At 34.7% G+C, this 24730-nt stretch overlaps 1 protein-coding gene across 4 annotated transcripts; it reads right to left on the minus strand.

Annotated features, from left to right (window-relative positions):
• Positions 1-4796: 4796 nt before the first annotated feature.
• On the minus strand, positions 4797-22386 carry LOC107830264 (uncharacterized). Of its 4 annotated transcripts, none has more exons than XR_012694800.1 (21): positions 21792-22386; positions 19663-19822; positions 18507-18838; positions 17537-17618; positions 17108-17426; positions 16102-16160; positions 15131-15220; positions 14761-14852; positions 14167-14265; positions 14008-14085; positions 12580-12664; positions 12409-12467; positions 12238-12307; positions 11999-12090; positions 11202-11264; positions 10769-10835; positions 7487-7750; positions 6744-6860; positions 5470-5622; positions 5172-5346; positions 4797-5010 (listed from the first exon to the last, which is right to left on the minus strand). XR_012694800.1 is itself a non-coding variant. In XM_075221529.1 (20 exons), the coding sequence occupies exons 1-20, from the start codon at positions 22238-22240 to the stop codon at positions 5251-5253; spliced, it is 2826 nt and encodes a 941-aa protein (XP_075077630.1). In that variant the 5' UTR covers positions 22241-22386; the 3' UTR covers positions 4797-5250. The 4 variants fall into 4 exon arrangements, 2 of the variants coding, with proteins under 2 accessions (XP_075077630.1, XP_075077631.1); XR_012694801.1 differs by having other exon boundaries at positions 18507-18786; positions 21792-22331; XM_075221529.1 differs by having other exon boundaries at positions 4797-5346.
• Between the last annotated feature and the right edge of the window lie 2344 nt (positions 22387-24730).

Raw genomic sequence — 24730 nt, forward strand, 5'->3', positions numbered from 1 at the left:
TGCCATATTATAACTAGGTGTTGACATCTTTTTGGGGTTATAATATAGTATCCACTTGTCTTATTAAACGCACTTTATGAATGTTGATAATTGGTACATTATGAATCAAGGTGAATATTTGTTGATGAATGTTCAATTCATTGTTGTCCATTTTGTTCTCTTTTCAGTTTCTGTTTTTCAGTTATCCAGTTATATGCAGTTTTACGACTGGAATGTAAGTTTTTTATTTTTACACTTGATGTTGTCTTTTATGTCAAATGAATTGGATTGAAAGTAATTAAATGACTTAGTTCAATATTCAACATGACATTTAGAACAATCAAATATGCAGAACATATACAACTAAGGGAAAGCAACAAATACTACTACACCTTCACCATACACTAAGGGAAAAAACTAACCAACAAATACTCCTACACCATCATCATACACTAAGGGAATCTGCAGCACATGGCTGGAAAGCAAATACTACTACTGCGACAAATATTACTACACCATGGCTTAATTGACCTAAAAGTCAGCTACATATATATAACTCAAAATCAACAACTTTGTCTTTGCAAAAAGTCACTTCATCATCGACGCTACAAAAAAACCAAGAAATAGTCCCCAAAAAATCATAAGCAGCATCCTTGTCTTTGCAAGTTTATCTTCCAACTTGATGACTTTATTCACTTCATATTGGTGTATAGCCTTCATGACAATTACTTATTCCTTCAATTTGTCCCTTTCCATCTTAACCTCATACATCGACGATGTTATATCTTTAATATTAGTCCAATCACTTTGCGGGAAGATTTCATCTTCCCATTCCCAAAACCCACATGAACTAGGCTATCAAATATAATTCAAAAAGATCATTTAGCTAATCATTACAAAATTCTAAACTTGTAGATTTCATAATTACAGTAAACTTTAAAAAAAATTGAAATTAAACAACCTTAGGCCTTAGACATTTGTAGAATTTTCTTTCGGGTTATATGGAGTAGAGAAGTGAAGTGGTTGGCTATAATGCCACAACAACACTTAATCTGTGATGAACAGCTACCTTGCGACATTTATGAACCAAAGATACAAGGAGAATGAAGAAAAGAGAAATTTTGGGAAGATTTCAGTCGAACCCTAAGTTCTCAGCAATGGAGTGTCTTTTGGGGGAGAGGAAGAAGTTGTTGGGTTATGGATCAATATTTTGGGAGTGAAATTAGGGTTGTCAACTTAATGGAACGCTGACTTAGAATCCTATGTGGCAAAATATTGTGGGGTCATGTGCCACAGTAGCCAATTGTTAGGGTTAGGGGCAGATCCATCAAGTTTGTTAACGGTAGGGTGATTTTTGGACGTAAAGTGAAACGGAGGACAAATGTGTACTATTTACAATAGTACAGGGGCAATAATTGCATTTTTTCCTTTTTTTTAATAATAGAATTAACATCGTGTGCTTTTTTGGATTGATAGATGGACGGAAGGTATTTGTCAACCATTTAACAAACGATAAGGGTAATTAGGTCCTTTTCCATTCGAACAATGAAAAACATATATATTTTTATTTCCTTCTAGCTAGATCAAAGGTCATGGGGAGCTACAATAGATGATAGGAATATGTTTTACATGTAAAGCTAATTAGCCCCCTTATTAGTTGTATTTTAGCCTTTTAATTTTTCTCTTCAAAATGTAAAAAGGATTTGTAAATTTAAACTTGCCTCCATACTATATAATTTTTCATGTTTCCTCTATTCTTTTCGTGTCTTTTTTCTCTCTTTCTGTGGAGTATCTATTTTATTTTTCCCTTTTTGGTCTTTTATGTTTGGAAAAATGATACTGTATAGCCGCTATAAAAATAATAGCTGTAAAAAATATATAAAATTTGTATATTTGTTGTATATATATAAATAATTTCTGGCGCGGGCTAAAAGTGATAATACCCCTTTATCTTTGTTGTACTTCTAGAGATGTATTTACAATATAGCGTCAGTATATAGGTTCAGAAAAAATATGATCTTATTATATGTATAAATTTTAAATTTTCTATATCTACATGGTTAAAGTTGGGAATATTTTCACAGGTGGTCACTAAACTTTTATTTCACTGCACCAAAGTCATTAATTTATTTTTTGTAAAAAAAATAATAACTTTGCCTAAGTATCACATAAAGTCACTAAGCTATTTTTTGCAACAAAAAAATTCATTCAACTTCGCCTAAATATCCCAGAAATCACCGAAGAATTCTTTTTGCAACCAAAAAGTCATTCAAACTTGCTTAAGTATCATATAAAATGTCTTTTTATTTCCTCCTAATAACTTTATGTGATACTTGGGCAAAATGAATTACTTTTATTGGTTATAAAAATAATTTAATACATGGTGATACTTTGGTAAAGTTGAATGGGGAAGTAGATGATGAAGAACTAAAAAACAATTTAAGGTGGTATTGTCCACGGAGAACCCTCTTTTTATTATACAAAATAATTTAATAATTTTTGCTTATAAAATGAAAGTTGAATGACGTTCCATAAAATTAACTCTTTAGAGTTAAAAATATAAAATAATTCAGGTGAACCCACGTAACCTATATTGAACATTTCTCGTCTCTAGATTGTTATATTTTGCTTTCTATTCAGTTTCATCTGCTGAAATTCTATTATAAGAAGATTAGTGATTTAAGGTAAGCATGGGATCAGGAACATCATACCTGAAATGGATTCACTTATTATTGTCAATATGTTGAAGGGCCTCTCATATTCTTCTTGGGAAATTAAAGATGATATACTGAAGATGAGAGAGTGGATTCAGCAGCTAGTAGAGGCGGATTCAGGACTTAAAATTTATAATTTTCTATAGCAATTTAAGGTTATTATATTGTGTTCATAATCAAACATTTATAAATATTCAGTAAATTTCTTAATACATATACAAAAATATGAGAAAAAATTATTGAATTCACGTGAGCTCGTAAGGTACTAACTAAATCCGCCTCTGATGTTCATTCTTTCAGCTTATACAGTGGAGGTTTGGACAAGAAGTCACCTCTCTCTATATATATATATATATATATATATATATATATATATGTACTCCGGGGGAGGAGGTGACTGCACTCAGCCTCTTATTAGTAATTGATCAAGATTGTGAATCCGTAAAAGTGAGCGGCGAAATCACTGATGATCCTCCTGAGTTGGGTAAGGAATAAAAGGATAGACGGTTACTTTTTTCATTCCTTTTTTCTCGTTTCTCATCCAATGTCTCTATTCGTTTTAGAATCCTGACTAATTCAAATACACGTCACATAAGACTCATTAAAGGTGAACTTGTATATATAGTATGATATTTAGATGAAATAATGACTCGTATTCGCTTTGGAGTCCTGACTAATCCGATTTTTCACTACGTAAAGCCCATTATAGGAGGAACTTGTATATAATATTTCGATGAAACGGGCTCCATTTCCCGTTATACTCTCTAGCTCACCACCATGATGGCAATAGTTCTAAAATGGTCGTGGGAATGATACAAGGTAGTCACTTTTAAATGTGCTATTTAAAATTTATTATCAGTTTATAATGTATTTAAAGATTTGCCAATTCGCTCAAATTTCAGGACACGAAGTCCTGAAGTTTAAATCTTAAGGTTCATACTTACATCGTGTTCTAAAGCTAGAAAATTATGTGCAGAAATTCGAATTTTATGTCAAATTCAAGACAAATTTTAATTTAGCAACTCAAAAATTTAGGACACTAAATCTTGAATTTCAATTTAACAGCTCAAAAATTCAGGATACGAAAATTTAGGATACTTATAGCTTGTTTGGCCAAGCTTTTTTTGGGGCGAAAAGTACTTTTTTTTTTTTATAGCCAAAAGTACTTTTTTCCAAAAATTGAGTTGTTTGACCAAGCTTTTGGAAGGAAAAAAGAATGTTTTTAAAGAGAAACAGAAGCAGTTTCAGAGATGCAAAAAAAATAGATTTTATCCAAAAGCACTTTTTTGAAAAGTATTTTTAAGAAAAATACACTTAAAAGCAGTTTTTAAAAACTTGGCCAAATACTAATTGATGCTCAGAAGTGCTTTTTAAATTAATTAGTCAAACACAAACTGTTTCTCACCGAAAGTACTTTTGAAAAAAGCACTTTTGAGAAAAAACACTTCTCAAAATAAGCTGAGGCAGCTTGGCCAAACAGGCTATTAATCCTGAAACTTGGATGAATTGACTAATCTTTAAATATATTGTAAACTGTAAATATATTTTAAATAACATACTTAAAAAAAACTACTGGTTCACTTCGCCCAAAATGGTCAGTAGATAAGAAAATATCTATTGCAAAGGTTCAGGGATCTGTCCAGCTGCATTTTTGCATCTTTCATCCTTATTAGTTTGTGTGCAGTTAGATTTCCTTTCTCAAATTTGTGAAGTAAGAAGATATTAAAGCTCAGCCACTTGGAGATATTCAACAAGACATATTTTCCTGTTTTCTTGGTTTACTTTGCATTTTATTGTTCTTGATATTCACATTCTATCATTTAGCTGCGACAGTTGATTGTAGCATTAGAATAAATATATTTTTGTCACTGTCGTAAAAAAAATAACTCTTTAAAAATATCACATGATCCATTACATACAGCTGAAGGTAATAGGCAAAAGAACGTATCTTATTTAGGGTAACCAAAGATTAAAAAAAAATTATTGGGAGTTTGGGACACAAAAAAAAACATTCTCTAAAAGGGGCCACAAAAGAACACCTCAAAAAATCAATATTTTCTCCAAAAGGGGCCACAACTGCAACTTACATTGAACACCATCACAGATTCTGAAGTGAGAAATTATCATGACATTTATTAACCAAAATTACAACAAATTTCCAAACCAGTCATCTGAAACAACATTGACATACAATAAATTATATATCTTACACATGGATCAAAGTCTGCAGATGTCTCAACTATTATACCTTGCATTTCTTCACTGCCTAGTAGTTGAGAGTCTTATAATTCACCACCATCTACTCCTGCATTTCCACCTTGCAATTTTAAACATAAGATCAATTCTATGCCATTTTAAGTACAGACATCTTTTCCCCTGGAAAATGAAGAGGTCCGTAATTTTGGAACAAAATCCCTTAGGGAAAAAAAATTACTTCCAAGAACTGATTTATTTATCTTTGGACGGAACGTTTTGTACCAGCCAATATGTTTGTTCAGGAGATGTTGACTTCACCCCTTTGAAGAAATGACTCAGCAGAAAGCATATGATCAGGGTCTTATATCACAGCAATTGAGGCGGTTTGTGCTGCCTTCACCTCATCAAGGCATGCCAAGATATCTTGATACTCTTTGGTGTCAGAAAAAGCCTCGGCCTGTAATTTATAGAAAGTGAGTTGCTCCGCTTAGCACTGGTTAAGACAAGGTATACTGAGCGAAGGAAGTATCTGTCATAAGAAGGCTTAAAGCACATTAATTTTGGAGACTAAAAGAACTACCTGCTTGATTGTGTTTTTTAAGTGCATCTCCGCTGCAGATAACTCCCTACGGCTACCATTACGTCGAGCTGTTTCCTGGTAAACCTTGCAGAGTTCTAACGAGGCACGTGCAAACTTTGCAAACCGGTCTTTATCCTTCCATAAGTCAGATCCCTGTCAAGTGAATTTACACTGTTCTTTCACAACACAAAAGAGTCCGGGGAGCTGACATTATTGGATTAATCGGAAGACAAGCAATATGCTCTGCAATATACAGGAAGTCCGCGATAACAGTGACAGGAAATTTAATTCTATGTTCCTTTAGAGCACACAAGTGTGCACCTCATAGCAGAGCATTATAAACCATATGTATGAATGTTCAAACTGCTGGTAGAAATGCACCATTGGAGAACCATTAATGAAAAACTGATGAACATTTATATGCCATGGATACTGTTAAAGCGTAAATCGTCAGTCATCGTTTTTGCTCCGTTATGAACCATATACATGAACGCTTTCCCTACCAGCATAAATGCACCATTGGAGAACCTAAACTATCAATCATCTCCCCCTCCTCTCTCCTCTCCTTATAGCTTTACTTATCTTAACCCACCAAATATCAATCTTCCTGGGGCCCAGCTGTTCTAGCTTATATCCACTAGGTATATCAACATGACAAACCTAAACTATCATTATTCTGCAAAAGTGCAAAGCAGAACTCGCGGAGGATCCAATCGGATCCTCAGTGATGGCTTCCAGCCTGTAAAGCTATTTCTAACTGCTTACTGAAAAATAGCACAGTAATTTCTTACTGCTTAGTGCTTACAGAAAAATAGTTTAACTTTCCTTTATAAAGCATTTTTTGAGAAGGCTTTTTTTTCGTTTGAGAAGGTTCCTTTGTAAAGCATTTGACCACACCAAACTACAGTCCCTCTGTTCCTTACTAGATTTCTGACAACATAGATTAGAGAATAAGCTGCCAAGGGTTTGGCAACAGTCATTGACACTGGGAACGCTATCCAAAGTCCAAACGACAAAAGAGTCTCTATTGAGCAGTAACGCCATCACACCAGAAATGATGAAGGATTCATGCTCTAAAATTTTCCGAGGAAAAGAAGACAAACATGTGAACCAACAGCACAGCAGTTTTATCAATACTAGCAGAAATGGAGAAACAGATCAAAAGCTTAATTGGGCGATGACACAGACATTTGAGATGCAGCTTGACCAAGTCAGTGATATCAAAATGTCGGCACAAGCACAGAAACATCAAAAAGTTGAATTTGCAGTCATACCTGGTATGATCTGACTTGCTTAAGAAGGGCCTCTGAACACATTGCAAGATCTCCTTTGAGTTTATGCCACCTGGCATAGAGGCCCCAAATCTCAGCATTCCCACCAGTTTGAACAATCTGCATCAAAGTAAAAGGTTCTTAAATTTGATGCTACATAATACTTGTGCCATTTTTGCAGTGGTTTCTCAAGTAGATGATTCCCCTATCAACCAGATCAACTTATATAAGCCCAAGAAATACTGATACCTAAAGGTCATTTTTAGTGACAGTACTCATCCCCTGCAGGTCACACAATAAAAGACCTCCCCAAGGCAGACAAATTGTCAACAGAAGTAAAACATTTTAGGGAGTGAGTTAATCAAAGCAGCGCACAAGAAGCAAAGACAGCATACCTGCTATGAGAATTTCGTTTATAATCTAAAAGTTGATTGACAAGCATGAAAGACATACAAAAAAAAAACACAAACCTGTCTGTTTTTCTTAAGTTCTCCGTATTGCTAATAGACAATGCTCATGAAATGATATCAAGTTCTCTACTTTATGCTTACCAGTTTCTTGTCCAAATGTGGTCTTTAAGAGGCTTGTAACTGTTGTGCAAATAATTGTTTTAAGGAATCAGGATTTAGGAGCAGAACAAATAAATGTAAGTTTGAACTTAGCAGCTGAAGATCCATTTTTATTCAGTGACAGAAAACCACAGAAACAAAACAAAAGCCAAGGAAAGATGTCGAATTGATATTTACCTGCCGTAGGATTTTCCCCACTGACTGAATCAAGTGCTCAGTTTCGCGTTCTCTTGCCAAATCTACGTCTGAGCTGGTCGACAGATCAGCATTAATCATATTCGAGCCAGCCTCAGCAGAACCGGTGCTATCCCTCAAAGCATGTAATTCAGAATTCCTAGGCGAAGTCCGTAATTCTAGCTCTTGCAACATCCTCTCAAGTAATTCAATATCAATTCTCTTCTTATTTGTCATATCCAGCACCTTCGTAACTGCTTCCAGTGCCTTCAAAGAAGCAACTAAACCAGCTTCAGCTTTTCATCAGTAAATAAAATTGCATTGCTGGCAGCACTAACGTGGTGCTGAATATCTAATTAAAATACAAGAGTCCCTTATTTGAGATATTACGAATTTGTTTTAGCAATGGAGAAGTTGGAATAACTTACCGAGCAATTGAGTATTATGTTTAAATTGAGATATCAAGAGAATCGAGAAAGAAGAAAGAACAAATGGGATTTTAAAGTTGTGTGGGCTATCAAAGTATTGAACTTATGCGTCATACGACGACACTTCGGGAAAAAAAAAAGTGATAAAGCATAGCATTTGAACATCACAAAGGTGACAGTGAATCAGTTTGAGTTGATATTTGGTAAATCTCCCTCTTACTCTTTTCGAAGATTCGAATTCAAACTGACCAAAGAGATAGACAAACTTGGTCAAAATTATTCCTTCTTAGAAACACGGTCTGTTGTTCAGAGTATCATAGCTCCCGGACTAGCACTCACAATGTGGAGCTCATACAAGTTGATATCAAGTCCACGGAATGCTTCCAAAGGTCCAAAATCAAGCTTAGTAGCTTAGCTCAAGCTACAGTTTTTGGGCTGTTCAGGTGTCAACCACGTTTGTGAGCCTCCTGACCACTATCAAACTTGAAGATCCTCCGGAGTCGCGGACGCAAGGACCAGGTCCCGATCATGAGGACCAACCCGCGATCGTGAAGATGGAGTTACAGGACACTGGCCGCTATCCCGTTACAATGGCCGCTATCGCAGGAGGTTATTTGAAGCCAATGGTCCGCGTTCGCGAAAACGAAGAGGACAAGAATCGCAGGCCATAAAGTGCAATCGCGTGGCCTTTGTTGCATCTGCGTGCACTATGTCCAGGTCAGATCCTGCAATTACAATCAATGCTCATTTTTGGCCATTTCTGTAATATGCTTAGTAGCTATAAAATAACCTTGTTCAGGGTTATTCCCCTTTAGCTTGTTTTGATTTTAAGAACTCCCTTGATGAGTGTTGATATTATGTCCATTCCTACAGTCGAACATTGGGTAGCTTGGAACAAATCCTATGTTACTTGAAAGGAGCCCCTCGATTTGGCATAGTGTATAGTGATCACGATCATGATAGTATTGTGTGTTTTACAGATGCTAATTGGGCTGAATCGAAATTGATACAAGATCTCCTACAGGCTATTGCGTCTTTGTTGGAGGGACCTTGTATCATGGAGGAGTAAAAAACAAACTGTTGTATCTCAATCCAGTGGAAAATCCGAGTATAAGGCTACGGCTCAGTCCACCTCTGAAATATTGTAGATACATCACTTATAACTGAAATTGGTTTGAAGCCTTTGTCACCAGCAAAAGTTTGGTGTGATAATCAGGTTGCTCTACGCATTGCCTCAAATCCACTATACAATAAAATCAGGTTGCTCTACGCATTGCCTCAAATCCATTATACAATAAAAGAACTGACATATCGAGATTAATTGCCATTTCATCCATGAGAAGATTCAAGAGAACCTGATCACCACTATGTAAAAACAGGAGAGTAAGGTGAAATATTCACAAAGGCTTTAGATGGGACTCGAGTGAAAAATGTTTGTAACAAGTTGGGCATGATTAACACCTATGCTTCAACTTGAGGGGAGTGTTACAGAATATACAGTTTCCATGTACTCCCTCTATTTCAATTTGTTTGAACCTTTTCGGAGTACCGGTGTCAAATTGACTAATTTTCGGTGTGAATTCGGACATAGATCTTTAAGTTTTTTGAAATAAAATGTACATATTTAGAAACCACATAGAAAGTAATATAAGTCACAATAGTTAATAATTTAGAATATATAAAAATTATTCGAAAAAATATGGCCAAAGAAAATCTATTTGACTCCACAAATAGTAATATGTTCATTCTTTTTGAAACGGATGGAATATATAATACGACATCAGATTTGTAGGAATTTTTAAGATCTTTATAATTTAGTTTCCTTAGTTAGAGTCCTCTTCACATGTATTTTGACAGTTGATTCTTTGAGTAATGATATAGAAATTTCTTTGCCGTCGCTTTCAATTACATGTGAAGATATGGACCTTGGATCTAACTCAACCACAAAAGCTAACTCGTGAGGTGAGAATTGCCGAAGACCATATAAAGGGACAACAAACCATCCCTCAACCAATATAGGACACTTAACGCCCTCACCCCTCCTCCCCTCCGACATGCCCAGACTTTCCTACTGGAGCTTGGACAACATAACATGGGGCCATTGGGACACACAACACAGGGATGGGGCAGCTCTAATTCGATTTATTTGAAAGAGATGATAGAGGAGCTTCTATATCATTACTCAGAGAATCAATTGTTTAAATACATGCGACGAGGATTCTAATCCTGAAAATCTTAAAATTCCTACAAATATGATGTAATATTATATACAAGGAAACTATATATTCTGTAACAGTGACTTTTCTTTCCGCAGCCATAGGTGCATTAAAACGTGCTCTAAAACTTCCAGCTAAGGGAACATGCTCTAATTCTGTTTACATCGGGAAAAAGTTACAGTTGCAGATGACCAAGTGTAGCGGCTGCGGGTTTCCCTCTTATCAAAAAAAAAAAAGTTACAGTTGCAGATGAGATTAACCCTAGTCCAACGATTGAATCTAATGCCTCTAGTGACCCAAGCTCTTTCTCAAAGATTTCCTTCTTGTTGCAAACGTATCTTGTTATCTGTTTATCTATCAGTAAGTTAAACCATGACCAGAAATGTCATCAGAATCTCCGTAGTTTAGATTTTGCTATGGAATTCTTTTTGACCTGGTGATTCGAAGAACGTCTTAGAAGATTAAGAAATTGAATTTTAACTCAGTTTTCAAATATCTTTCTTGACATTAATTGAAATGGAAGGAGCATCACATATAGAAAAGTCTGCCCGGTCAAAGATCAACAGAAAACATGATAGGAGCAACCAATGTATGGTATTATCTAAGTAAGGAAAAAAAATTGCATAAAATGTTGACTATACCTGACTGAAATTTCCAATATTTGCAGCAACATGGCTAAAATTTTCCCACATCTGCCAGCTGTCTCGTCTGCGAAACGTAAAAAAAAGGCTACATGAAATACTCCGAGATCAACAAGATGACAACACCAACCTTGGTCCAAAAGAGGAGAGAAGATGGCTTTGCAAAGTGGTACTACATGATTTTACTAAGTGCATATTCTCCCATTCCTATGGTACAATGGGAAGGAAGTGAAAAAGGATATACCTACATGTTTATGTCCAATTCTGGATGGATTTGAAAATGTGATGTGCGTGCGTTTTTTTTTTTTTTTTTTTTTGGGAGGGGGGTGAAAAGCTAGGCTGGATGAGAAAGTGTAAGATAAATACAAATGCACACCAAAAGAGAAATATATAATATGAAATATGTAGGGGGAAGATAGCAGGAAGTTAGTACTTCAGCTTCAAGGCTTCCTTAAATGCAATGAAAGCTTCCTTGTTTTTCTTCTTAACCATATGCCTGCATAGATAAAAACCGAACACGTGAAGAAGAAAAAAAAAATAGGAATAGAAGTAAAAGATATTATGACGATTTCCAAGGACAAAGAAGTAAGGCAAGCAGAATCCACTTTAATCTGCAAAGAGGTATCAGTATACAGCGTACCCCCTTGGCCTTGTAGTCCAACTCTATCAAGGTAAAGGTTTCTTTTTCTTCTCATAGCTTGTCGAATACCCTTTACACTGGATTTCTTCCTCCATTTAACATCCTTCAGTAGACTAGAACTAAAACAAACATCTTGCTTTCCTCCGCCCATTACGTATTTAACTAATATTATTGCTATTAAAGTAGTTTATAAGTTTTTAAGTTAGAAAGGAAATCAAAAAAGGAGACAAGTTCTATCTCAAAAAGAAAATGTGTATAAACTATTATGATCTCGCTCTTCAAGAGATACTTAAATCAGATGACCTTCATAGATGAGTTGGTTTAATATTTCAGCCATGATTCCAGTTGCTTAATAGTTCACTCTTTCGGGCAGCAAATGATGAAGTTGCATAGCTAGCACAAAAGTTGGAGCACGATAAGAAACACTCCAAAGGTTGGGTGAAATTTGGTGAAATTCTAGTGCTAAATGATTTTTGGTCCCACAAATAAATGGTTTCATTATTTGATTGCCTAAAAATACAGCAAACCAATGCAACTGACACGGATCATCAGACTTGTAAATTTCCTAAATGCAAGGATGAAGAACTCACAGGCAAGCAATATTATTCCAAGCCTCTCCATTTTCAGGATCAAGCTGAACAGCACGTGTAAACCCATCCAGTGCCTTCTCAACATCTCTAGCCTGTATTGTTCCAGACGAAGTCAGATCATTTAGTGGATACATGCCAAAAGGAAGGAGAAACTAACGCTACATAGCATCATGTGCAGTTCCTTACATACAGCTTAGAGCCATGAGTGATCAAGACCAACATACAAACGAAAAACAGACCTTTAAAGCAGCAGCACCAAGTGCAAACCATCCATCTGGATACATAGAATTCATTGCCATTGCAGATTCCCTGAAAACAAAGGAAATAAAGATCAAATCAGTGGACAAGTAGAAGCAAATTAATTAATATTTAATAATTATTAAGTGAATGAAAGCACACAGTAAGCCAACCATAGATCTTTTGACTTCTCGTACTCCCCCCTGTTGTAAGCACTACGGGCAAGAGAGCGCTGTTCCAAGAAGATTTTGGAGCCCAAAGAAAAATTTAGAAGATAAATTATAAAGGGAAAATAGAAAAACATTTGCAATCACTAAGGTAGGTAACAAGAAACTTGGTTTCACCTGTGCTCGAGCAGACTTATTCCCTGACACTTCCTGGGCTTTCTCATAGCATTTGTCATCATTTGTAACATCTCCAAGGGAACACCTAAAGGAGAAGCAATCGGTATTATACAGCATAATTAATACCCAAACAAAAAATAAGTATGGTTAAAGTATATTATAATTTTTTTAAATGCGAATAGAGATCAGGGTTAAGTATAAAAACAGAAAACAGTGCAGCTAACAAATACAAATGAATTCAATGTAATGCACGGAAAGGAAGATGACCAGCAAACAAATAATGCAAAAGCTTCTTCAGCAAAGACCTTTTTCTTGTAATTTCAAAATGATGCATCTCATAATCATAAAAAGTCCTTTGTTTGGTGGCCGAGATAAGGAAAGATTATAATAGCATGAAGAGACTGTGGATGGAAGATTATAATGCTGTTGGAATGTAGTAAGGTAAATATTGATAGAAATGCAATTTTTAGTAAGGGAAGTAATGAGTAATATGATCTTATTTATTAGTAATGTTGTGATTAGAATTCGGGACCAACTTCTGTAACCAAATGAGGGGATAACAATCTCACCTCTTGCTATCCCCAATAAGTACAACTTAACTTAACACGAAATAATTTGTTATCACTTTCTCCCATCAGTAGCATGCAAACAAATGTGCTAAAAGTCTAAATTCACCAAACAAACCTTTCAACATATGGGACAAATTTGTAACATAAACAAACATGGGCAGTTACTCAAATGGTAAAAGACTTCTCTTACTACAAAAGGATAGTTGATTTGTCAGACTCGCACAATAAGTCCTAACTCAAGTTTCAAGCACAAAAAAGTTCTCAAAACACTACAGCCTTATCACAGTACAAAATTTGTGCTTTGCATCTCTGGATATGCAGTAACTTTGGGAGATTTAGAGGGGTATCACATTACCTCATGCAGTATGTCACAAAATACTATGGAACGGCAAAACTACATTTAAAAAGGTAAAGGATCAACACCTTGATCTCATAGTCATGGGTTTTCGAAAAACTTTTTGAATTCATTGGCTACTTTTTCTAATTGAAGGATACTTCGTGAGTTCAAGATGAACATGTTTATCACAGACATATTACCACGTAAAACCTCTTTGAGGGAACAAAGCGCTTCTAATGGATGCCAAAAGAACTGTGGCAGCTTATTGGACAATTGAACAAAGAAGCCCTTGAATCATACAAGCAATTTGTTCATGATAAAAGTGGATGGTTATTGCGTATCACTAACATTTTAAACCTCCTGCTCTCCAAATCAAGCACTTCATACCTTGTAATAGCACAAGAAATGCACCTAATTTCTGATGACGAACAATTCCATTTCCCAAGCTAGAGGAAAATGAACACTAGAAACAGGAAAAGCAGTTAAAATGACAAAGGGAAGGTAGATTCTTTTTCAATATACCATAACCTAGGGTCACATGGTCTTTCGGATAACTGAGCCTTGATCAGTTCAACAGCTGCCGCTTTCTTCTCCATTAGCCTACAAGATTTAAACATTATTTTCAGATGAGACTGCACAGAACCACAGATAACAGCCATGTTTTGAGAATTTCGATAGTACCTATAACAGTATATTAAGTTATCCCAAAGCTCAAGCTCCTCATACACTTTAACAGCTTCTCCTATCAAACCACAGCTCACTAGTAGATCTCCATACTCCCTGAACAATAATTGATTACACTTGTTACCCCAATGTATCTAATTATGAGATGACATTCTTTATGCAAATATAATACCAAGCAAAACTAAAATGAAGAATATCAGAAGAAAAAGTATATAGAATGTATATTCTATATTTCTTTTTTTGTTTGTTTGATAAGGTAAATGATATTATTAACAATGGGATATACAAAAGGTATACCAAAAAGTAGAGAATCTACAACAAAACATGATTCTCATTTTTCTACGAAAGACACCCAATCATCTATAAAAGCAGGAATCTCAAGGGTGCACCAAACAGCAACTACCACAGCTAGTGTGACAATTTACTAGTTGCTTTTGCACCAAGTTCACAAGTCGGTTTTCCTATTAGGGATTAAAATTAATGACCTTCAAAAATTCTGCCACATACTCAGCAATAAGTAACATTGCATGTAAATGAAGAGTCATTTGAGCAAAAACAAGTAAATTTGGATAGGCAGAAGAGCAACTTTACTTGCGCAATGCAGGAATGGTAGGGATATTAACTCCAAAACAACAATGCATCCTTTGTGTAGCTCCAGGGGAAGGATCACATATTCCCTGAACCTGAGAATCAAATAAGAATATTATAACACAATGAAAAATATTCTTGCTGCAAAAAGCAAGACCCAAATGGAATAACTACTAAGCATCGAATGAAATTCGAAATCAATCTGCTTTCATCAACTTGAATTAACCATTGGGCCAACCCGGTGGGTTCAGAATGAATTTGCTTTCATCAACTTACATATACTGATCCATTTGTGGTGCTCCATTTTATTTTCTCCTCGATAGAATAGATCTAAAACAGGAAGTATAATCCCTTTAAAGTCTCTAGGACTTACCAGTTTATCCATCATCAGTAATGCACGCTGCTTCGTACGACTACGAGTTGATTCCCATCGAATACGTAATATATTGCACAAATGGTGTAGCTGGATGAAAAGAGAAATATTTGAGTCAGTTGACATTCCATCATAATGGCATAAATCTCGGTACATAAATCAAGTACAATACAAAGCCTGGAAAGAGAATGACCACATAGAAGCAAATTGAGAAGCACCAGCAAGATGATGATAAAATACACAAAGATGACTATAATCTGATTTCCACTTATACATACTTTTACAGGAACTGCAACACTAACTAAAGCAGCTGTATATATCCTTTTGAAGTTAAACTGAGAAAAAAAGAATTGGTTGGGGCAGCAGGGGTCAGGAAGCGAAAAATAGAGGAGGGAGGGAGGTAAACTAAATTGATCTTCCATCCTCAAATTTCCTATTTCATTTTGCTACTGAGAACAATAACTTTTTGAAGACAACCAAAGGAAGCTATTAAAGCATTGCCGCCAAGAAAATACAATTCAGGTCTCAGTCACTTCAATTATTACTTTTTGCAAGCCCTCTATCAATGCCAGTAAGAAGTTCACCATTTCTACTTATTAAAAAAAGAGCAAATACAAAATAAGTGTTCCATAACTATCAAGCCACTCTACTTCATGGCTTGGATGGGTTAAGATTTGTAAACAAGTATTATAGTTTCTCGTTCTGGTATGTTACCTTTCTCAACAAAAAAAAAAGTTTCTTTTTCTTGTATAGGTTTTGCATAGAAGCAAGTCAGGAACCCCCTGGTGCCCTTGGTAACACCATCTTTGATTTGCCAACTTTAAATATTAGAAGGATACAATGTATGCTAAAAAGGTAAAACCAACTAGATTCAAAATGTGGAGTGTAATTTTGAATGTGATGTTTCAATTAAAGCAATTTGAATGCCAAATAAAGAACAAAATGCTGGAATTAAACAGGGTAAACCTCACCGTAAAAAGTGATGACTTCTGGGAATCAATTGCCTCAATATAAGGAGCCATCTCCCACCCTGAAACAAGCACATGCATGAGTAACCAAGCTTTATAAAGTAAATATAGATCTTCCCACATCTACATCTACATCATGCTCATGTTTCATATATACTTTCGACCACTTCAGGTAGGAATACTTGGGAATTGGAAATCCACAGAGATGCATTTGTCTTTAACCATTCTTTTCTCAGCAGCTCATTAACTTGCCAATGCTCTTAGTGATCTTCCAAGGTTCTTGCTATGTGCTTACTTCAGACAGAGAGAGGAGAGCAATGATTTTCTTCTTGAGAGCAATCAAGTAAAGATCATTCATTTCCTTTCCCCTCCAAGTAGTTCCACTCGTCGTGGCCACCAGAATTCCTAGGTAATAGAATTAAAAAAAGAAATGGTGCTGTTTCCCAGTAATTTACACGTGCCCGTGTTCTTATGCCTTCAATTCTTTTTCTTTTCCTTTCTTACTTTTTTTTTCCTTTTGTCAAACAATTACAACTTGTGTTGAGTTTGTTAATGTTCATCCTCAGAAGAAGAAAAAGTAGAAATTCATGTAAGATTTAGAAACCAATATTTTTTATAAAGTAAGATTTAGACTCCTAAACCAGTCTCTTATCTCAGTTGCATTATATCCTTTATAGTCCATACTAATGCTATTGGTCAGCAAGTGTTGAATTTACTACAGCTTCAAATATCAATTAACATCAGAAATTTTAGTGAGATATATTATAGAACGTAGCGTAAGTTGTACAGAAAAGGAATGGTTTTAACCATTTTGAAGCGTCCCAAAGCAGAAGGGGGTAACAAATTTCCCAAAGGAACATGTTTCGCATTATCTGAAAAAATGCCCTTCAATAGTCCTTCCTTAAGCTAATCAGATTGCAATGCAACATTTTGTATTATCAAACAAAGCAACAGGAAAACAAAAGAACATTGAAATAGGGATTCGTCATAATACAGTCAGGAAGCTTACTTTGCAATTCATCACCCCGAGCTCTCTTCTCAATAGAAAGACATTGTGCTAAAATTACTGCTTGCTGAGTAGGCTTTAACTGCATAGACGCTATACTGTGATTTTGAGCACCTTGTGCACTGTATTCTGAACTTTTATCATCTCCCAAGAATCTGGGGGCCATCAATATGTCTGATGTTTCATGAGTTTCACTGGGATGTTGAGGAACAGCATTTTCAACACTGGTAGAAACCTTATTTTGGAACTCATTCCCAAGAGAAGCACTACCATCATCGGCATCCGCGCTACCCACAAGGAGGAGTTGTGCTTTTGGTTCCACCTGTTTTACCAGCGCAACCGTTAAGTATATGGCTATAAAGAAAAAAACTCTTCTGATCATTGTGATCAGTGATCACCAAATAATTCCAAATGGCACGTGACAAAACGTACCTGATGTACCGTACGGAAGCCCAGAGCCCCACTTAGCGAAAAATTAAGTCTGGATGTTGCTGCAGCTGATTCAATATGGACCCTAATACACAAATCATATCAGGAAGGAACTAATATCATGCTTCCAGATAAGCAGAAACGTTACACTTTTGAGAAGATTCATTATGCAAGAGGCTTACATGAGATGAGATCATTGATTACTGCACAAACAAATCAAATATGCCATGGGCCAAAATAAGAGTGACAGGGATAAAGGGAAAATATGGGTAAGAAATGCAGCTAGATGTGCCAATAATATGATATAGTGAACTAATTCAAGATTGAAACAGGAAACTATGCTGCTACAACGGAAGATAAATGACCAACTGACATGTCACTGAGATGAGCAGCTAAGGAGAACAATTAGATAATGTTACTCTTTGGCCTTTTGTTGTTTCCATCCCAAGTGCGATTCATTGGATACAGATCAGCTGTCAAGTGTACGGAACTAAAAGACTTTAGACTTGTAAAGGATATGTTGGACTTGTTGAATGTGATGAGGCTGTAATGTAAAACAAGTCCAATTTTCTTGTAATTTCCAAACAGTAATATCTTAGCACTGAATATCAATAAAATCTTCTTTTAAAAAAAAAAAAAGGACAACTCAATGAAAAGGAAGAAAACCAATAAACCTAACGAAAAAAGACCGATATAGCTGAAAACAAAGATAATTGATAAACAACAGCACCACTAGAAGATCCATATTACAGCAAAACTAAATAAAGCCTCACATGCCGTCATCCATCAAACAACCGAATACATATCATGCAACTACGATGAGTTGAGTTTTTTTCCATCTTTTTAGCTCTGTTTATAGACTGAGAAGAGTATCGAAGGCGACTTGAATAAGAAAAATGAAATCATCAGTGTATGCCCAGTTATAGATTTGTGACTGAAAGTACCATAAAAGTTTCTTCATCAAATAGCTAACCTTGAAGCATCAACTCGTCCATAGTAAAGTTCCATTATTCCTGCCTCCAAATGAAGCATAGATACAATAGTCGAAACATCCTCTTCTGATATCAGAGAAGCCCAATAATCTTTTACTTTCTCCAGTGAACCAATATGTTGCAAACTTTCACGCGTTAATACTTGCAATAAGTCAAACAAAGAAGATGAGCGATCGTCCAACAACTTCTGTTGAATGATTAACAGCCTAGCTAACCACCATGAGATGCTTCTGGCTCCATCCATCCCCAAGTCGTTTCTTTCTGACAAAATATCTTTCGTCCTCATAAGCAGTATCTTGGCAAAGGTTATATACTACATAAGGAGGACCAAAGGGGGAGGAAAATGAAAAGGAAAACTTTGGCATCAACTCAGTGGTGTATGCAATAAGAAAAATTGGCTAATAAGGAAACCGGACGTCTGTGTAAGCATAACAAAACATACATACAGATATGTTAATTCAAAAAGCTAGGCATAACATGGATTGATACTTTTTTTTATAGGTAAATAAGGATTTTAAGTTTTCCCCCATAACATGGATGGATACTTGACAGAAAATATACTTCTCCATATCATTTTACATTGTCAAGATTAAGTTGATCCCATAGAAATGAATTTAAATAACCCTACTATTACCTCTATGCAATGAAATTCTTGATAGTAGAGTTTGGTACGAAAAGGTACCGATTTAATAAACAAAGTAGCGCAAGGTGCCACCAATTACTACTTCCATAATTCCATTTACACTCTATTCTGTATTTCGCACCTGTATTAGGTGTATGTGTCTTCTCTTTCTTATGAATCAAGTTAAAATCATTATAATCAATTATCTCCTTTTCTTCCTTGTTATCTCAATGGTTCTGTCAAGATGGAATATCGACTTACTTTTTACTTTTTATCTATTGTTTCAAATACGTAAAGTAATCTGAAGCACAAGCAGATATTAAAACTTTTCATCCCATTTACAACTTTCAGCTTACTATTGAGAAACGATAAATAGTCAGTAAACAACCCTAGATTTGATAGATTATAGAGATATGATAAATCAACATTTAATTTCCAAAAATACCAGAAGTATCACCACTTATTCATGCTCACAAGAATTTTGGCAAGTTGATATGCGATGAAAGGAATTTTACCTGCAGATTCAAAAATTTGGCGCGCAAGTCAGAACCAGCTGACATTAACTCCTTTTGTGCCCACGCTTCCCATTCTAACCAACCACCAGAACCACTGGTCAACTCTTCTTCTCCAAAAGTTATTGCACCTAACGGCATTGGTGGCAACTTCATCATTGGCCTATAATAACAATAAGGTAAGGAACTGAACAACACGCAAAAAGAAAGTTCATAAAGCTTGGCATATACACCACCAAGGTGTCAATCCAGACATCAAAAAGTTGATAATAGTACTCACCCATCACATTTTAATCATCCTTCATACCATTATAAGGTTAAGAACATTCTTGTCTAATTGTAATCTTTTACATAAATATCTCACTGCTTTTTTTTCTTTTTGGATTAAGTAAATCTCTCATTGTCGTTTAAAGAATCTTTTTATTTATTTTCAACAGATATTTGATCATCCTTCATACCGTTCAACGTTGACAATATTCTTATGTAATCGTAATCTTCTACACAAATCTCTCACTGTTTTAGAGTTTTCTACATTTCTTTTAAGGAATATAATTTTTAATCTCAACACTCATTTAAAATACACGTCTAAAGCTAGATCAAAAACTAATCAAGTCAACCATTGGAAACATTACTAGGTAATATAAAATGGAAGAGATGTACTAACTATATTACTCAAAAACATTCCGATGTCTTCTGGTTCATTTCTTTTTTCGTGTGTGTGGTTGGGGGAGGGGGTTGCATAAAAAGAAATGCACGTGCACCCACTGCTTCAAACTGGGCACATAAGTATATAAAGTGTGTGTACATAAATGAAATTTTTTTAAGTGTGTGAAGATATTCATCACTTTCTCTTTTGGGTTGATACAAGGCATCTGTGAATATACGATTATACGGGTACACTCATTATCTCAAAACTTGGACCGCACGCATTTATATAATGAAAATTTCGATAATTTATGGTCGAGGGGCGGCTCAATGGTAAAGCCATTCAAGCAACTGCTTGAGGCCCCACATCTAGGGGGCCCAAAATTTTCTGATACTGTATTAAATAGCTGTATTTGTATTTGATGAATATTTTAAAAAATATTTAGTATATAAAAAAAAGTATATCTTTCATAAACAAGGAAACTATGAGACCAATAGAGATAATTTGGGAATAAGAATAGTAACTTACGTGTGAATATAATATGTCTTGCCTCCTTTATATATTATCATTATTATCACAGGGCCCACGTTACTTTTATTACTCTCTCTCTTTAAACTGGTTTTTACTTAATCTTTTATATTCCTTTTAGCCTTTACAAACTTATAAGTCCACTGTCTCATAAAATATTCTGTCAAATATGATAGTAGAAAGCAATTGCAAACTCTTTTTTTGTCAAGCTTTCAAGGAATTGCACCAAAGAAATTGAAACAGCAAAAGTAATATCAAGTTATTTATGACTATTTGTTAAACCAGGTTCAATTGTTCTATACTTTTCTTATTACTTTGCATCTAAATTTTTTTATTTTTTGATATCTTTTGTTTGTAAGTATATGTATTATCTTTTTTAATTTATTAGAATTTTAATATGTCAACAAGAAAATATGAATCCGCATATTAAAAATGCCAAAAAAAGAGAGAAGAATTGAAACTTTAATACAATCCCCAAAAATAGGAAGAATTTATGGTAGATAAACAAATCACTAATATAATTGAGGTAGAAGAGAATGAAATCCAAGAAGAAGAAGAAGTTGGTGAGAGTTTAACAAAGATTTTATAGAAAACCAGGAAATCCTAAAAGAATTGAATAATAATCTTAGAAAGTAGAAATATATATAATCCTAGTTAAGAAATCGATTATAAATAAATTATTAAAAATTTTACATCTCAAAAAGCAAGAAAAATTAACTTCAAAATAAAAATTTTATTAAATGAGTTTTTAAATATGAAAAAATTTAGGGCCCCTCGTTGAATTTTGGCTTTAGGGCCCCGGATACCGTTGAGCCGCCCCTGTGGTCGAGAACAAGCTTATGATATTTGTGTAGCTATAAATCAATCTCATTAAGGGTAAAATGGATAGTTTAAAGTTGAATTGTTTCAAAATTTAGAAAGGTAACATTATCACATAAATTGGAAGATAGAGACTAACCCAGTAATGTTAGACTGACTAAAAGCAAGCAGAGCTGCAACAGAAACTGCCATGACAAGAACTGCTTTATACAACTTGTTCAGAAAGCTATTAAAAACAGAATTTTTTTCACCCCCATCTTCTGCATTTAGAAACAAAGTCACACATTGGGGCACAAATTCTGAGAAAAACAACTCAGCTTTTTGGGAAGAATCATTGAGCTGATTATGAATTAAAGATTGTGAGGAGAAAATGGATTTGGCGCCAGGGGAAGAGAGTGCTTTTGTGTATTCACCCGATTCGATTAATTCGAGAATTTGTTCAATGAGGGTGTGGAGGTGAGATAAATAAGGGGTGGGTAGGGGTTGATGAGAGGGAGGGGGTGGGGTTGAGGGTGGAAGAGAGCAACGAAGAAGACGGAGCTCCAGAGCACGGAGAGATGAGAGTTGAGAGTGTTGTTGTTCGGCCATGGCTGCTGAAGAAAGGCGGAGTTTTTTTGGAGGGTTTATGCAGAGGTTTTTGTGTTAAAGGGGAGGAAACTGAGCGTTCTGTTTTTGTCTCTCTTTTTTTTTTTTTTGTGGGTTAAAAAGAAAAAAAATGTTTTTTTGTTATTTCTGTTGCACTATTCGTTTTTTTAAGGTTTTATTTTCTTTCTTTTTTGTGGGGGAGTTTAAGGGGCTATATATGTATTTGGCCTTTTTTCTATTATACATGGGCCATATTTATCAGGTGGAAGATCTCATCGACATGGAATCTTGGTTGAGACTTGAGAGTTGAGATATGCAAAAAAAATTAGTGTAACATATATTTATGTGGTGATTAATGATATATTTATAAATCTTAGTGATATTTCAGGAATTTGTATTCTAAACTTTTGGTACATAATTATCGATATTGATAAAAAATTATTTTTATTGCTCTCGGTTGAGGTGTAGGGTTTAGAATATCAATGGATATTTAAAAACCGACTAAACCGATCGTACCGTACCGAATTAATTTTTAAATTTTGGTGAGACATGGATTCACTTCAAACTTCAAGCTTATATGAAATAAAGGATGAAAAAACCAGGTGGCAACATTTAATTAGATATTTATTACACCTCAAATTTGTGTATACACACGCGCTATATTTTTTTGCACTCGTTTCAGCTTTTGTGTTAAAATAAAACATAAAAATTGAATTGGAGGGCCAAAATGTAACAAGATTTAGATAGAGTGCCAAAATGAAAAATGGAGCCAAGTTGAAGGGATTGTATATGTGTTTGGCCTAACTTTTAACTTTCTTCTTCCATACAACTCACCCCATCTCAAAAAGTAATTTAGATAGCGTTTGCAAATCCTCACTCTGTCTTATTCTATAACGCCTCCCCCTTCCCCCCTTACACTGTTGTTGTCTCCCCACCGTAGCCCCTACTCACAATTTTCAGATACCCATAAAGAAGAAGAAAGCTTTAAAATTTGTATAGGCCAATTTTATTTGTGAGTTAAATTTTATTTGAATTTATCCGAAGTTGATGTGTTCTTTGTTCTTCCCAAATGAAAGAAAGAAGGGGCGGAAGTTTTCAGTTGTACTTCTGCTATTTTCCTTGTTTTTTGTTGATAATGATATATATATATATATATATATATATATATATATATATATATATATATATATATATATGATATGAGTAGGTTGACCACCACTTTTGGCACCCAACTCCACTGCAATCACAATCGAACAGCCACCCTACTACCTTCAAATCGTTCATGATTGAATTTGACAAGTTTTAAATGAGTTTAGCTGGGCTCTCTAACTAAAGACATGAAGGAATGAAATAGATGAAGGTTTTATTCTGGTGCTGTCTTTATGGAGATGATAGTGGATGGTGATTTTTTTGGTTGTGAAATTTTCGGTTGATGATGCATGAAGCGGGTGGAGCAAAAAATATGATTCTTTTAGCATTTCACGCGCTCAAGAGAAGTGTAAATCACACAATATGCCACATCATCGTTATGTGTTTAATAGACACATACGTGTTGGAGTTTAAGTGTCTGAATGGAACAAACCTTAATTAGAGTGTTTAGGTAGAAATTGATGTCAAGTTTAAGGGGCTATATATGTATTTGGCCTTTTTTCTATTATACATGGGCCATATTTATCATATGGAAGATCTCATCGACATGGAATCTTGGTTGAGACTTGAGATATGCGAAAAAAAAAATTGTGTAACATCTATTTATGTGGTGATTAATGATATATTATAAATCTTAGTGATATTTCAGGAACTTGTATTCTAAGCTTTTGGTACATAAATTGTTTATATTGATAAAAAATTATTTCTATTGCTCTCGGTTGAGGCGTAGGGTTTAGAATCCGTCACTAATATAGCATCTTCTTTCCATTTTTCTCTTCTCCCAACCCTTATATATTTCCATCATCCATGTCGCTTAAAATATTTTATTTAAATTATTATTTTCCTTAAAAAATTAAACGTATACGTAACTAAAAATTATGAACTTTTTTTAAATCAATTAGTTAATTTTTACCCTTTTAAAATAGAGTACTTATTGGACAAAATAGACATTTAAATATTTTACTAATATTTTGGGATTTGAAATCAACTAAAATTTTGATGATTAAATCTTTTCTTATTTGAATTTAATAGGAAGTCCTAATATTTAGAAGTTTAAAAAAAATTAGAATGTTAGCTTATGTAAATATTTTGTTAATTAAATTATGTGCCATAACTTTAATACTAACAAATATATTTCTTTTAATGGAAATACAAAATAGCCTAAAGAATTCTCAAAACTGAACAATACAAAGGGCCCATATCAACATCTAAGAAGATGGATATTTAGTTTACGTTAGTATTTTTAAAACAAATTTTACCGAAAATGTTTTATTATTTAGAAGGAAATACAATAATAAGCATCCAAGGAGGACAAACCTGTCAAACAAAAACGGAAAAGAACAC

Source organism: Nicotiana tabacum, chromosome 9 (genome assembly GCF_000715075.1).
Source record: "Nicotiana tabacum cultivar K326 chromosome 9, ASM71507v2, whole genome shotgun sequence".
In the NCBI taxonomy this organism is placed as follows: Eukaryota; Viridiplantae; Streptophyta; class Magnoliopsida; order Solanales; family Solanaceae; genus Nicotiana; species Nicotiana tabacum.